Here is a 17,242-nt window from a genome sequence, read left to right as displayed (position 1 = left end):
AGCCTAGTGTTCTGCTATGATCCTATACAGTTAACAGTTGTTGGAGATTGAAAATGCCCATACTCCGGGGTATAAATAATTAGCAGGGGATGTCAGGGTGCTTACCGGAGGTTGATCCTCAGAGTAGGTACAGAAGTGGGTTGACATATTGCTGTCAATGTTAAAGTTTCAGCATTTTGGAAATCAATACTAATGTTGTTCATCTTAAAGGAAGAATACATCCATATCTATTTATCTCTCTCTCTCTATATGTGTGTGTGTGTATATATATATATATATATATATATATATATATATATATATATATATATGTATAGATAGATATAGATTTAGATATATCATAGGGAAGATACTTAGATGTATACACACAAGCACACATTACAGCTATTTATATCTAAACAAATGTCAATAATTAAATAGACAAATAATGTATGCATTTACACACAGTGACACACACACACACACACACACACACACACACACACACACACACACACACACACACACACACACAATACAGTATATACTGTGAGGGGTCTACTTTATTTACCTGAACAACCACATCATCGACTTTCACTTCGCCAAGACAACAGGAACGAAAAACCAGAAGACCGACATCCGGAACACCGACTTTCCACTCGAGGTAAGTAACCGCTTGGCCATCCTGTTGAACTTCGCCCCTTACCCCCATGGTAGTGTGATCTCGGAGTTGGTATATTTAGTTAGGGGGATGTGGGGGGACAAATACCCCCACATGGGTGGGTTTAATTTTGTTTGCTATTTTTTGGGTGGGGGCAATGGCCAAATGGTACCTTATCTCAAGTGGAAAGTCCGCGTTCCGGATGTCGGTCTGGTTTTTCGTTCCTGTCGTCTCAGCGAAGTGAAAGTCAGTGATGTGGCTGTTTGGGTAAGTCAAGTAGACCCACTGTGACACATTAGATCAAATCACAAGTAATAAAAAATGAGGTTGAAATTGTTGTGCACCATTAAGCATGATTATTTATTGTAAGTAGTTTAATGGGCACTTTGTTCTTTAGGGGTTTACTTTATGTCACAGGATCTACTTCAATAAACTGAATTTTAGCATGGCATCAGATAAATTAAATACAAAAAAACCTATATAAACTAGGATAGCATTTTACCTAGAGCCATATATATATTTTTGCTTAAATTAAATTAAAAACGAAAATAATAGACTGTTTAGAATGTTTTGTAAGTTAGCAGTTTCACTTTTTGTTTTTACCTCTTACACAGACCAGCATAGGTGCAATTTAATAAAATCAATGCCATCAAACTTTTAGCTGAAAAAATAGATAGCATAGAAATGAACTTGTTACAAAACCATGACTGTTGTACCACATATAACAATAAGTTACTGGTTTTGCAATAGTAAAGAACTAACCTGACAGGTTGTATACGATATTCCTGTACAGGATGTTCAGGAGATATTTCTGAGGCATCATGAGACCGTGAAGATCTGCTTAAGGGATTTGCTGGTAAAGGCTTCTGAGGAGGGCTTGGCTTAAATGTTTCCTGCAACAAATTATTGCTGTTAGAAGGACTCAGTACAATCAAGCTGTAATTTGATCTAACACAAGATAACACAAACTTAACACACACTTTACAATGTATACAACATATGAGCAAAGTACTGATAGCCATATACACCACTCAGGTGTTTTAATTTCTGATCTGACATACCAGCTGTAGTGAATCATAGTCTGATTATTTCTTTTTTGGCATCTAAGATTTATCAGAGCGAACATAATGATATGGCAAGAGAAGAATATGTGCTACTGTTTGGCACACTGTTTACTTGTATACCAAGCAAATGTAGGTCACCCCAAAGTAAGTTTAGAAAGGATATGTTAATGTACATTAATAATACACACAATCCAGTCATCAGATGATATGTTTATGTTGAAATTACACTTTGTAATCAATGTAAGGACAAAAAAATGTACCAGTGTTTCATAATTATTTTTATTACTAGACTAGTTAGATTTCAGCATTTTCAATAGGCAAGTTAATCTCCTGTCCCTCTGGGTGATTAAGATGGATTTCAGTAATGAATTTCTATGGGATGACAGTGATCCAGGGCTCTTTTGGTGGTTTGATGAAATGCTGTCCAGGAATGAAACATGGCTGACCCATGGGGGAATAAGTACAACCTCCAGAAATCCTAAACCTCTCCAAAGAAGTAGAAATGTGGTAGTTTTGAGCTTCTCTTTGAGCACATATTTCAGTAAACAATGTCCAGCCTTTATCACCGAACTTTTTGAAACAACATAAGCAGAAAACATAATGCAGTGTATTAAATAAGTAATACTCGGTAGGTTTTTTCAGTCTTTAATAGAGTTGACAAAGGTGTCACTGCAATATGCAAAAGAAAATCATGTTTATTATTACTCTGATTAAAGATACTGTCAGTCGGTGCATCTAGACTGTTGTATGCTTTATTAATTCACTCAGTGGAGCAGTCATTATGATAACATATTTTATCCAGTCATAATAATAATGTAACTTATGCAATATACAGTACAGTTTGATGTGCTAAATACATTTCTAACATAGCTGACATTGTTTGGGGCAGGGGGGTGTTAAGCCATGTAGTACTTTGACACTGTAGCGGTCAGAAGACATGCCCTTTTCACAGAACATAAAGCCACATAACTCATATTTACCTTTGTCATATTTTTATTTCACCCTTTTCAGTGAAAGACCACATTTTATTATTTCAAGTGTTTTTTTTAAGTAAAACTCTAACCATTTCTTGCCAGAAATTCTCTCGTATCCCTATTTTTCCCTGCTGTAGCTTGCGCCACTACTGAAAGGCATGCTAGAAGGTCTTTCTGCAGAATGACATCCACTATGAGCATTTATTAGCCTCTAAGGGCATAATGTACAGAAAACAAATGCAGGCTTACTTAGAGAGTGTAGTTTAAGCTGATGAGTAGCCTAAACTGAGGTCCAACTGAACACAGTTATTCCATGCATGATGTCGTGTAAAGGGTTACCTGGTCTCCAGATATTGAGCTCAATGGCAGAAACACTGATTGCTTTACAACATATGTACAGCTGCTGTTCACTCAGTAAGGACAGCTTACATAGCAGAACAAGTTAAATCACTTATGTTTGGTACATAATAAAATGATGTAGGTAGAGTGAGCTATACAGTTAAGTTAGACTAGAGGACACCCACCCTTCTCCAAACAGGTGGATCAAAGACAATACTGTTAAATTCTGAGCTCACTGAAATTGTTTACAGGTAACACCCCACCCCCAACCTCCTTTGATACTGTTTGTCACAAAGAGATCCATAAAATTTCCTTCATATTAGGGGTCCAGCTTACCATCTGTTAGATGGCCTTCATCCTTGGGCAGCTGAGGTTCGACCAGAGCAAGTGCACTATGCAGATCCTCAAAAAAGGAAGTCTGCTCATCCTGTGAGAAGCAACACATCATTCTGTCAAGCCATAATAAGAATCCTAATTCTAAAATCAGTGACAAATCACCAGGCGCTCCCTACTTCCTCTAATCAAAGCACCCGGAGGAGGTTACAATCAGTTTTCAGCATTCCTCAACTTTCGTACACTTCTGCCAGACCTCAGCCCAACTTTTTTTTGCTGCCCAAGGATTTGATTTAAAATTGATATAAACTTAGGAGTCGTACTGAGGAGGATGAATGATGAACATGTAATGAGGGCAGTTTTCTTGGACTTTTCAAAAGCCTTCACCACCGCCAATTTTAGAGGTCTCCAGGATTTTAGATTGCCATAGCTCGGGGCAACATGACTGCTCTTGGCCCCATAACTACCTGAAGCTGCTGTGGTAATAGTGTGTGATCACTTTCCTGTTCAAGTGAGTATTCTTTAGGAGATTAGAACTAGGAACATACTCTACACAAAAAAAAAACAAAACAAACAAACAAAAACTCTTATAAACCTAGTATGACACTACACAGAACATTTATTTTTGTCACTCTGGCTTTATTTGCTCCACAAAACAGATTATGGGATAGCTTACATCACCTGGACATTTGGCTGCATTACATGTAATAGCTACAGAGTTTTCATAAATGCAGAGTAAATTATTTCTCACAAAAGATGAGACAAAATTAATATTCGCCTCCAGAATAATTCTTCACATTGCACCAACAATGTGAGAGTACACAATACCAGATGTATTGGATTCCTGAAAGATTTTTTATGCATATTATTCTGGCTTATAAAATATTGAGTAGGCACTGGAAGCCCTTTAAAAGTTTAGGAACTGCTAGCTAGACATTAAGCAGCTTTCTTTGATCTACTCGCTTTTTAGTTCTAGAGGGAGTTTCATGACTTCATTGCCTTAACATTAAGTCAGATAACACATACAAAAGTACACACATGGATATATGCATAATATGTCCAAACCAGATGTTAGCACATAGCTTTAAAAAGTATTTAATTATTAATAAACTTAAGTTTGATATCCCCATAAAGGCTGCTTAATGCCTGCTTAAATGTTTTAGTGCTCCTATTATTTTTTAATCAGTTTGTGAACTGCTCATTAGCAGAATGACTGTTTCAACACACAGTCCTACCACAAATTCTCATGTTCCATATAGAGCCATGCAAATTTTATCATCTGTTGCCTTTAGATGGATATACCAGTAGCAGAATAGGAGTTCATCATGACAACTTCCTCCCCTCTATGAACTGATCAGGCCTTTTGGTATGTTTAATTTTCCACTTCTTATATTGTCCTTTGCAACCTCTGCAGTCATCTGACTGGAATTCTGCCCCAATATAGCCCAGTAAGATTGTTAACATACCAAATGTATTCAGATCTTGCAAATTGTCCAAGATTAGAGCGTTCAGCATCGCTATTCCACTTGAAATCTGAAGTGCTATTGCACTTTCCACCTGCAATGTTTTCTACAGAAATGGATTCCTAGACTGATGATTGAGGTGATATGCTGTAGTGAGTAGAGGGTTTTCAGCAGTATTTGCAGTCTGCACACTGATTTGTTTGTAGATGAGCTGAATGACAGTATGGACATGATGACCCACAGGCTAAGATATTTGCATACATGGATGTTTTCAATGATTTACCTAAGGGGGAAGGTCTGCAGCAGACCAATCTGTTATGGGCTACTAAAACGGTGGTGCAGTGGTTAGCATTGCCGCCTCACAGCAAGAGGTTCTCCGGTTCGATCCTCGGCTGGGGTGCCTTCTGTGCGGAGTCTGCATGTCCTCCCTGTGGTCGCGTGGGTTTCCTCCGGGTGCTCCGGTTTCCTCCCACATCCCAAAGACATGCTGCAGGTGGATTGGACACTCTAAATTGGCCCTAGGTGTGCGTGTGAGTGTGCCTTCTGTGGAAGGTTGGGCGCCGGGCTGGCAACTCGACACCGTAAAACTCCACTGCCATTCAATGTGCGGACAAGGTGATCCGCTGTGGCGACCCCTAACTGGGAAAAGCCGAAAGAAGAAGAAGAAGAAGATTTAAAGAACTTTATTGTTGCTAATCACCTTTTTAAAAAGCCAAATTTTTGAAAGGCTGCCATTAATGATTTGACAGTTTTTAATGGAGGTCAGTCACTGCTGAGTTCTATCAATTTCAAATCAAATCCTTGAACATCCACATAAGCAGGATTTTTGGCAAGTTATTAAGAAAGAGCAGAATAGGCCCAATCACACTCACTTGTAGGACACTTAAATGCAATCGTTTTTATAAAGAAAATTGCAGTAGAAAGGCAACTCAGACTGCTCAGTTCAGTAGGTTGGAACCAGTTAAGTATGGTGTTTTGTATACAAACTGTGGAAGAAATGTTAACAATAAATTATGTGAAAAAATTAGATAAAAAGCTTTAACTAAGTCTGTGAAGACAACATCAGTTGAAGTGCCCTTTTTCATATGCTTGCAGAAACAGCTGGTTTAGCAACTTTAGGTACACAGACAGCATCTGTTGATTTGCCCTTTTCCATGTGCTTGCAGAAATAGCTGATGTTCTGTAGTCCTATCTCGCCTTCATTCTTACACATGGGTTCGGAGCTGATCCTCACCTCTGACAGCCTATTAGCAAGTACAAAGTCTTCTAGTTCGCTTGTGGCTAGGTAGGTATCCCATGGTGCACCAGTATAAACCTTAGATCTCATTTGCCATGTCGACGAGTTCAGATGTGCTTCTTCTTGGCCGTGGCTAAGTTTAACATATTTTGCTACTTTTTCTCTATTACAGCTTAACTTTTCAAGTTATATAGCCTTTGTTAGTGTTTTACTATTGTTAGAGTAGTTTTAGTCTGCTCAAATACCTTTTTTCTTTTATTTAGTGAATTATTGTTGAGAACTGGTTGGCCATTGGCCTTGTTGTTCTCCCTGGAATTCTGTGTGCCAGTTGGTTCTTTTTTATGGGCGTTTGCCCCTAGTTATTATTTACTGTGCTAGATTAGCTTAGACATTGGTAGTTGATAAAGTTTTATATTTAGTGCTGTTAAGGTGCGTGTTGTGCTCAATTTATCATTTTGTATATATTGTTTAGCTCAGCTAGTTAGTGTTCTTTAGTGTGTGGTATTATTAGCTAAGCTAAGTTATTCTTAGAGTAATCTACCAAGTTATTTGTTGGATATTTACCTTTAGTTTATAAGGGTTCTTAACTTTTCAACCTTTTTTGATTCTATGGCATAGAATTTATATAGAGGCCTCTACCTGGTGTGTGTCAGTATATTTGGTAGTTTCAAACCTTTACTATCCTCTTTTCTAGGTCCATTTGAGTTAGAGGACCTAGGTTTCTCCCTTTCTTCTCTACCCAGGGCTAGGCCCATTTGAGTTAGAGGACCTGGTCCTCATGGTTGTGTGATTGTTAGTGTGGTAAGGGCTAGGCCCATTTAAGTTAGAGGACCTAGTCCTGTCTGTGTATTTAGCTAGTTTGTCTATTACCAATGGCCACAGTAACTGTGTGTGCTGCCTCGGAGCCATCCATTTACAAGAAACATGTTTGTTTTGCCATTCTTTCAGTGCCAGGGTATTACAGGAGTGAAAGAATAAATTTATATTAAAAGGTCTCCTTAAGCCTTCCTTTCAGGAAGACTTGGCCAGTTCATCTTCCTCCTCTAAATCGCATGGATCTAAAAAAGAAAAGACTAAACCTTCCAAGAGGCATTCCCCGGCACCATGTGGTGCCTCGGAACCGCCTCCCAAAATGCTGAAACCAGACAAGTCTTCTCCCTCCTTGGCTTCACTGATTTAGGAACCAATAGAGGGCATACCTACTTTGACTACAGTGTCGGCCCCAGGCAGTTTGGAGCCGACCACTGATAGCAGACATTGGAGCCGGTCCACAGATCCTTTACCGGTCTCCCCAACTTTAAGGTCCCCTATCTTACAGAGATCTAGATCTCCCACACTGTCTTCCAAATTTTCCAGGAGCCTATCAGAAGAAGATGTGAAGAGAGTAGTGCTGAGACTCCTGAAGTCGTCTGCCTTACCCAAAATTGCTGTTGGCTCTGACCCAGTCGGTCCTGGAGCCACTTGAGTCCATTTCCCCTTCGTTCCTCCTCTGAGCTGTGCTGAGCTTTCAGAGCTGGAGTGCTCGGTACCGCTGGTTGTGGAACCCTCGGTTCCTGCTCCTCCAGAGGCTGTCTCGGAGCTGCGTTCTGCTCCGACAGCTTCGGTGCTGTCCGTGGTGTCTAGGAGCTGAAGCTCCCCAGTCGGCCCCTACAGGGACACCTGGAATTGGATCTCTTTGGTTCCGAGTCTCTCTCGGTGCATTAGCTAGGGTGATCTTGGACCCTACATCTATCTCCGAGCCAATGGCTCTGGAGCTGATGAGTTCCTCCATCTCCTCGGAGCCGGGGAGGTCTTCGGATTCAGAGAGGTCGGCCTTCGAAATGATGAGGAGTGTGCTGTCCCGATCATCAGCTCCACCCAGGGGTACTGACACTCTTCCCCCTCTGGTACCGACCTCCATCTCAGCACCTACTCCCTCTCTAGACAGCAGAGACCCACAGCCTCAGGAGCTCCTGGCTGGTGGCCACCACTCTTCCAAAACCTTCCTGGAATACCCTTCTGAGGAGCCCCCTCAGAAGAAGACATGCAAGAGGAAGCATGTAGACTCTCAGGATGAGTCTCTTACCTCCGACACTGCCCTCGAGGAGTCAGAAGAGTCCCCCAAGTCGTCCTCTGATGATATCTCCTTTGTTGACATCTTTGTGATCCTTAAGCAGAGGTGTGGCTGGCTCACTGTTACCCCTTCTGATGAGGAGTCAGTGTACCGGAGGGCTTTTGGGTCTCAACCTTCAGCCTCTTGGGTGTCTCCACCTTTTGCTGAACTTTTAGATCTTGTTAGTTGAAAGGTATGGGAGACACCTGATGCCATGGAGCCAGTCCCCAGGAGACCCAATAAATTTTTGTCAGCCCTGAAGGAGAAGGAATTTTTATTCAAGGGGGTTCCTGTAGATGCCATGGTAATGGCAGCGGCCACTAAGAAGGAACTAGTGGAAACTTCATCTTTCCATCAGCCGAACAAGGAGTCTCGAACAATGGACAGATAATGGAAGCGTATCTTTTCGTCAGCGGCATTCACTCTAAGATTGCTGAACTACCTAACACATTTTACGAGGCTTTAGAGAGATCTCCTTAAGGAGTTAGGAGAGACTATACAAGGTACATCTACTGAAGGTGTCCCTGATAAGGTGTCTGCTCAGTTGTCAACCTTGAATTCCATTGTTAACTCATCCATGAGGCTGATTTCTTATGCAGCCGATGGAGTGAGCAGGGCAGCGGGTTCAGGAGTTTCCCTTAGGAGGCACTCCTGGATGCGCTTGTGTAATTTTGCAGAACCGTTCAAGTCTACCTTTACCAATGCCTCCTTTGATGGTTCTTCCTTGTTTGGACCTAAGGTAAAAGACACACTCACCAGGGGTAAGCAAGAAGGGAAAACACTCTCTGCTGTGTGAGTACATTTTACTGTCCCCTCTAGACCATATCCCAAGGGTCAGAGAGGTGATAAAATGTGGTTCAAGAAGTCCCAGAGGTTTTTTCCAGGATGCACAGGGTGACTCCTCCTTCAGAGGTAGAGGAGGAGCAAATGGTAGACATCGCCCTAGAGGCAGGGGCGGACCGCAAAACCAGGGCAGCTGCGATTCGTTTCAAGGCTGTTCCTATCAGCGCTTCTAATGTGGGGCCCGACTGTGCTGCTCTGGAGCTAGTTGGGGGTCATATTTCTTTGTATCCAGAAGCCTGGCTAAGTATCACCTGAGACAAATGAGTACAAAGAATTATCACCAGAGGTTACTCCATACCCTTTTCTCTTCAACCTCATGTTCCCAAGAGGATCCTGGATGTTCCACCCAATCACTGGGATCAAGCAACTGTAGAAGTCAACAAGTTGCTCACAAACAGAGTCATCCAAACCATCCCCGCAGACCAGGCAGGATTTGGAACTTACTCCAGATTCATTTTAGTGCCAAAACGGACAGAGGACTGGAGGCCCATCCTGGACCTCAGCAAATTAAATGAATCCATAAAGAAGGGCAAGTTCCGGATGGTGACACTGCAGTCTATACTCCCTGTATTAGGGAAAGACACTTGGATGTGCTCAATAGACCTCCGAGATGCGTGCTACCACATAAAAATGGACAGAGTGTCGAGGAGCCATCTACGCTTCTGGCTGGGAGCCAGTCACTACCAGTTTCATGCTCTGCCCTTTGGTCTCACCACAGCCCCCAGGGTGTTCACCAAGTGTATGGTAGTAGTGACAGCTCACCTGAGACATCTAGGATTCCAAGTGTTTCCATATCTGGATGACTGGCTCCTGACCACCTCCACCAGGCATCTACTTCTTCAAACCAGAGACTCCATTATCCAACTTTGTGCCCAGTTGGGGATTACTATAAAATTGGGAAAGGTCTGCATTATCGCCCTCTCAATTTGTGACTTTTATAGGTGCAGAAATAGACACAGTCACCATGTTGGCTTGTCTTCCAGCAGAAAGAGCACAGAATCTTGTACAACAAGTTCTTCAACTTCTCCAAAGTCAAGACAAAGACAGTGATGAAATTTCTAGGGACCATGGCCTCCACCATATTACTAGTCCCTCTTGCTAGACTAAACATACGGATTCTTCAATGGCTTCTATCGTCCCAGTGGTCCTTCCAACAACTGCCTCTATACCACCACATCCTGTTAACAGAGTCTTGCAAAAAGGACCTCCATTGGTGGATCCAGCCCAACCAGCTAATGACAGGCACTCCATTCCTTCCTCACCAACCTGTTGCTACTGAGACCACGAATGCCTCACAGATGGGGGGGCATTATCTAGGCAGGACTGTCCAAGGCACATGGCAAGATCACGAGGCCCACCTGCATATCAGTATCCTAGACATGAGGGTGGTGCTTCTGGCATTGCAAGCACTCCACAACCTTCTTCCTCTTGGGAAGATAGCAATACAGTCAGACAACATGTTAGTAGTATGATATCTCAACAAACAAGGCGGGACCAGATCGTACCCACTCTGTTGAGAGGCTATTCATATTTGGAAATGTGCTATATCTTGCCAGCGCTTTCTAGTAGCGATGCACATCTCGGGGACAGCCAACGTGATAGCCGACAAACTCAGCCGGGCAATCTTGATGCCTCACAAGTGGTCTCTGAAGCAGGAAATAGTGGAACAGATTTTCCACAGATGGGACAGCCTTGCTGTGATCTTTTCACCAGCCCGATCAACTCCAAATGCAGCAGCTACTTTTCCCTTATCCCCCCTCTGGGGGAGTCACTGAGAGACGCACTTGTTCACGATTGGCCCCTGGGTCTCCTTTATGCTTTCCCACCCTTTCCTTTCATATCCAAGGTGATTCAGAAAGTGAAATTGTTGGGAAGCAAATTGATCCTCATCACTTCTTACTGGCTTCGTCAGGTTTGTTTCCCCTTTCTCGGGCCTCATCTACTAGATGACCCATGGACTCTGGACCGAGTGCCAGATCTATTGATGCACATGTCAGGCTCTCTTCATCCCAACCTCCACACCCTCAATTTGACAGCTTGGCTGCTCCAGTTCCATCCCTAGTCAGGCTTTATGATTTCTCACCCGCTGTGACCCACATTCTTACATCTTCTCACAAACCCTCCACTAGAAAGTTATATACTAGCAAATGGAGGAGGTTTTCTATCTGGGCTGAGGAAAGGAATGTTGACCCTTATACCGCATCTATTCCAGTGGTATTGAAATTCTTGTCTGAACTTTTTCACCAGGGTATGGCTGCTGCCACAATTAGGGTTCAGTTGGCAGCAATATCAAATTTTTATTTGGGTCAACATGAGTCCAATATGATGTCACACAGATTGTGTAAGACCTTCCTTAAAGGTGCTACTTTGTTGAGACCTCCCTTTCAGGAACCGGTAGCTTCATGGTATCTAAACTTCATTCTAGCCAAATTAATGTCTCCACCCGTTGAACCAGCTCATTCCTGTTTGTTGAAGTTTCTGTCTCGGAAGGCTTTGTTTCTGGTGGCAATCACATCTGCTAGACAGGTATCAGAGTTACAAGCACTGTTTGTGAAGCCCCCTTATTTGATATTTCACAAAGATAGAGTATCTCCTTGTACTAATCCATTCTTTGTCCCCAAGATGTGCTCTCATAACGACTTGAACCAAACTATAGAGCTTCCGGTGTTCTACCCTAATCATTCCAACCCAGCAGAATACAGATTCCATCAGTTGGACGTTCACAGACAATTACGGTTCTATCTACACCAGACCAAGGAATTCAGGAAGTCAGACCAATTATTTGTTTCCTTCTCCGACTCCAGATTAGGTCTCCCAGTTTCCAAAATGACCATTTTGAATTGGATCTCTAGTTGTATATCCTACATTTATTATTCCGACGTAAGCATTTACCATTCAAAATTAAGGCTCGTTCTACAAGATCCCAGTCTACTTCTGCAGCCTTTCAAGCCAGGGTTCCAACTGATAATATTTGTGCAGTAGCAACATGGGTTACCCCTCACACCTTTATTACTCATTTCAAATTAGACTTGACCTCTAGGGGTAGAGCATCGTTTGGTTCCATGGTACTCAGGAGTATTTTTCTGTGAGCCACCCAAGAATAAGGTGCTAGGGACGCTGTCCCATGTGTAAGAATGAAGGCGAGATAGGACTACAGAACATAAAGAAGTTATGTACTCACCATAATGTTCCATATTTGTAGTCCATCTCACCCTTCAATCTTATGAACCCACCCTCCTACCTCCTTCCTGGAAGGATTTGGAGACAGAAAACAAAATTTCTTGACAGCTGGAGACCTTTTATTATTGTTGTTCTTTCTGGATAGTTTTTTGTTCTTTCTCTCTATAGTTAGCAGCAAACAAGATCTGGGGATTATAGTGGTGCACCATGGGATACCTACCTAGCCACGAGCCAACTAGAAGACTTTGAGCTTGCTAATAGGCCAAGTCGGAGCCGGGGATTGGCTCCGAACCCATGTGCAAGACTGAAGGGCGAGATGGACCACAAACATGGAATGTTATGGTGAGTACATAACTTCTTTACTGAACAACATTAGGTATACAGGTACTATGGAATCTGTAGGAGCCATTTTGATTTTTGCACACCATGTTTCAAAATACTGTGTCAGCTGTTCACATACAAAATTTTCTAGGATTTTCAAGACTACTGAGAGAAAACTAATTGGTTTTAATTGTTTTAGACTATGTACATCAGCTGTTTTAGGAAAAATGAATGACTGGGGCTGTTTTCCAGAGTTCAGCAAAGGAAAGTTGTGTAAAATCTTACCATAACCATAGATGTCCTTCTCTTCCATGTTGCAGTATTCACTAGTGGGTTTACCCTTCTTCCTATCAGCTTGTTTGGCCAGGTTTCTAAAGCTTTTTCAGTTCCTTTTGGTGCATTGGACGTCTGACATGTAGGCTGGTAACGTGGGCCATAAAAGTGATGTCTGCGTGCACCAGTCCTCGGAACCAAGAAGCCCCAGACAGAGCCAGTACTGATAGCATAGCCTGTGTAGGAGCTGAAGAGAGCAAGTGGAGGAGAACAGGGGGATGGAGGGAGGGAGGGAAGGAATACTGCAACATGGAAGAGAAGGACATCTATGGTTATGGTAAGATTGTACACAACTTTCCTATGTCCTTCTATTCCAATGTTGCAATATTCACTAGTGGGTGAGTACAAAAGCTGACTGCTGCTGGGGGGTGGTCTGGATGAGGATTCCAGGAACCCATGCAGGATAGCCCTGGCAAACCCTGCTCTGGTCCTGGAGATGTGGTCCAGCTTGTAGTGTCTGGTGAAGGTGTGCACAGATGACCAAGTAGCTTCCAGAATGGAGTTAGTATCTAGACCTTTAATGAAGGCTCCAGAGGAGGCCATGGCCCTTGTGGAATGGGCTCTGAAGTTGCCCATTAGTGCCTTTTCATGGTGAGAGTAACAAAAGGAGATGGGCCTAGCAATCCAAGAAGAAATGGTTTGCCTTCCTACAGCTTTCCCCAGAGCCCTGGGGTGGAAGGAAACAAACAGCTAGTCTGATATTCATATAGCTTGGTCTTATGCAAGTAGATAGAGTTGCCTGTGTACATCCAGGGAGTGAAGGACTCTCTCACTGTCTCCCTGTGGGTTAGGAAAGAAGGTGGGCAGGTGAACAGGCTGATTTAGAGTGAGGTAATTAAACACCTTGGGGGTGAAGGAGGGATTAATCCTGAGGGTGACCCTGTCCATATGGAAAACTAGGAAGGTTGGAGTAGCCATGAGGGCTTGGAGCTCTGAGACCCTCTTGGCTGATGTTAAAGCTACAAGCAATACTGTTTTTCAAGTGCAACACTTCAAGTCAGCCTTGCCAGCTGGTTCAAGGGGTGGCAGAGTGAGTTTTCCAGCACATAATTAAGATCCCAGGGAGGTGGAGGAGTTGGTTTTCTAAGGGGTCTTAGGTGTAAAACAACTTTTAGGAATAGTTTGGAAGCCTAGAGGCAAAGTGGGGGCTCCATAAGTAGGCAGGCAGAAATGGCTGACAGGTGTGCTTTTAAGGAGGAGTAAGACAAGCCTGTCTTTAGCAGTTCACAAAAGTAAGAGAGAATTAGAGGCAGGTCACTCTCCAGTGGCTCTATCTGTCTTTTCTGACACCAACAGAAAACCTTCTCCATTTATATAGATAGGATGTCCTTGTGTTTGGTTTCCTGGCCTCCTGCAGGACAGAGAGCATGTCACCATTGTATAGGTGTCTGAAATGAATCAGAATCCTATCAGCCACAGGGAGAGGTGCAGGGATCTCCACTGTGGATGAATCTGTGTTCCCTGGTGCTGTGTGACTAGATCCACTGAGGGGGTAACTTGTGGTGATAGGTTCATAAGTAGGTACTAGGCTATCTGCTCAAGGGCATTTATAAGCCTAGCCAGAGTGTGTCGGCTTTCGCTGCCCCATTGATTAATTAGCTGATCCTCTGTCAAGCAGAGCCAATGAAGTGATCCCAGGGGTGTATTTTCTGTTACTCATCCACTTGTCAAGGTTTCTCTTGAAGAGTATTAGTGAGGGGCTATGCCTAATGTAATTTGGAATTTTGTTCCAAAGCATGGGGAGTCTCTGTGACAGGAATCTATCCCTCCAGCATGTTCTATTTATTGTTGTGGCGAGGTTTAACTCACTAGAGCACGTGGCTCCCAGTGACTTGGATTTGTTTAGGTGGAGCATGTCCATCAATTCTGAATTGGACATGGCTTTGTAAGTCAGGCAGAGATCACCTCTGAGTAACCGATATGCCACTGAGTACAGCTATAGTTTTTTTCAGTCAGGCTGCATAGGACATATGTTTGTGGCTAGTAATCCTCTTGGTGATGTACTTTTGTGGTCTCTCCAGCTGTTGGAAGTGTCTTGTGAGGTACATCCCAAATGGGGCATTGTACTCTATGATGGGTCTGATGCACTACTTTGGCAATATGATTGTCAATGGAGAGATTACTATCTACCTGGGTCCCCATATTACCTCTTATGTATTAAGGGGGCTCCCACCTATGTGGTATGGTAATTTGTGGGTGTTTTGTTATTCCCAAATGGGATGACTATGCATTTTTTGGCATTTAGCTTGAGGCCATGACTTTGACACCAGGTGTCCCTTTTGGAGGATGTCCGTGTCAGCCGGAGAGTCAATTATGGCTCCCAGTTTGCAGTCATCGATTAACTTGGTTAGCCATAGTCCTCCTGTGTTTGCCTGTACTTCTGAGAAGTATATGCCAAACAGTAGGAGTCCCAGGACCAAGCCTTGTGGGACACCACTTGTGACTGGTTTAGAGTTGGACCTGGAGCCTGTTATTCTTACCGTGTGAGTTCTGTGTGTAAGCCAGTTGGCAACCCATCTCGTGACATAGGGGTTTATGTTCAGGCTGGTGAGTTTTTCTGTAATACCCGAGTGGGGAATGGTGTCGAAAGCCTTGGCAAGGTCAAGGTAGGCTGTGTGAACAACCTTTCCCTCATCTATGGCCTTGGTGACTATCTCGAAGAAGTCAACCAGGTTTAGTAGGCATGATCTGTCCTTAACAAAGCCGAACTGGGTTGGGTCAAGTGTTTGGAGATTCCCAATGTCTTTGTTAATGAGTTCCATGATGATGCACTCCATAGCCTTGCAGACTAGACTAGTCAGGCTTATGGGGCGATTGTTAACAGGGTCAGTTGTGGCCCCTCCTTTGAGGAGTGGAATAACCGTTGCTGTGTGCCATTCTATGGGCACATAGCCTGTGGAGAGGCTGAGGTTGAACAGCGTGTTTAGGAGGGGCGATTAGTTTGTTCTGTAGTTCATGCAAGACGCAGCCTGGGACATCATCTGGCCCCATTGATGCTGTGTTTTTGGCTTTTGAAAGGGCTATTTTCACTTGTGCGTCTGTGATTTCCAGGATACTACACTTTTCCGGTATTGTTGTGGGCTCTTTTGGGGGTGAGAGGTGGGTGAAATTTGCACTGAATCTATTTGCCAGGATGTTGGCAATATCAGTAGGTTCAGTATATTTTGTGCTATTTTGCACTATTTCAGTGTATATCTGCGAGTGCCACTTAGATTCTTAACATAGCTAAAGAAGGCTTTGCAGTTATGTTTTGAATCCTTGGCTGTTTTTCTTTTGAAGTTAGCCTTGGATGATTTTATGAGGGACCATAGTTTCTTACTGATACTGATCAGGGATGTCTTTCCTTCTTAGGATTTGTTTTTTTTTTCTGAACTAGTTTCCTCCTTCTATTGTATAGCCTGTTTATGGCAGGGGTCCACCAGACTGGTTTCCTTCTCTTAGAGGAGTGAGTCTTGGTTTTGCTAGGGATGGCACGATCCATGCATCCTTGTAGGTGCTCCTAGAGTGCATTTGTAAAGGTTTCTGCATCTTGGACAACGTTATCCTTTAGCGTGGGGGCTATGAAACTGCTTCTGTCTTAAGTAAAGTGAAGTTTGCTTTAAAAAAGTTTTTTACTGTGGTTTCCTTAGTTGGAGGTAGTGGTGGGGTGTGGACATTCAGAGTGAGTAGTTTATGGTCTGATCTAACCAGTGATGGGATGACCTCCGGTGTGGAACACCTGCTGTCACCCATGTTTGTGATGACCAGGTCCAATATGTTTTCACCTCTGGTAGGGGAGTTTACCAGCTGATCCAAGGCATTTGAGTTGATGAATTCCAGGAAGCGATGGGCCTGGGAGTTTGTATTCGAGTAGATTTCCCAGTTAATAGTAGGGTAATTGAAATCGCCCAATATCAGGGTGTTCGGTAGGACCTTCATGTTTTCCAGTGTCTCCAGAAAGGTGGAGTGGTGTTCCTGGGTCATGGAGGGTGATCTGTAGCAGGCCACAATTTGCATTGAAGATATGCCTGATGTTAGTTGCACATGGATAATCTCAGAGGTATCGTGCTGCACCAGTAACCTGGAGGTGTAGGTATCCTTGATGAATATGGATACACCCCCGTCTTTTGTGTTTCAGTCTGTGTTCTCTGGCCAAAATGTGTGGTAAGAGTTGCAGCCATGTAGTGCTCTCTGGAGCCATGAACCAGGTTTCAGTTACTGCACAGATGTCGACGTTCTCCATACTGAAAAGTGCTTAGAGCGCATGCATTTTCAGATTTAAATTCCTGGCGTTGAGTAGCATAACCCTCAGTTTTTTGTTAATTGTGCTGTTTACGGAGGTTGGTCAGACTTTTGAGCCTTGCCTAAAAAAGGCACTATAGGGGCAGCAAGAGCCTTAGCCAGTATTCAAAAGCCTATGGGTGACAGGTGCAAGCCATCTCTT

General features: G+C 43.2%; 1 protein-coding gene across 1 annotated transcript in view; it reads right to left on the bottom strand.

Moving 5' to 3' along the window:
- ADAM12 (ADAM metallopeptidase domain 12) overlaps positions 1 to 17,242 on the bottom strand; it is a 2,765,134-nt gene that overhangs the window by 90,537 nt on the left and 2,657,355 nt on the right. Inside the window, exon 22 of the mRNA XM_044056180.1 lies at positions 1,403 to 1,533. Coding sequence (XP_043912115.1) covers positions 1,403 to 1,533 — 131 coding nt within the window. The remainder of the gene's footprint in view (positions 1 to 1,402; positions 1,534 to 17,242) is intronic.

Source organism: Protopterus annectens, chromosome 14.part0 (assembly GCF_019279795.1).
Source record: "Protopterus annectens isolate FY-2018-M chromosome 14.part0, PAN1.0, whole genome shotgun sequence".
Classification (NCBI taxonomy): Eukaryota; Metazoa; Chordata; order Ceratodontiformes; family Protopteridae; genus Protopterus; species Protopterus annectens.
This window is presented reverse-complemented; position numbering and strand designations above follow the sequence as displayed.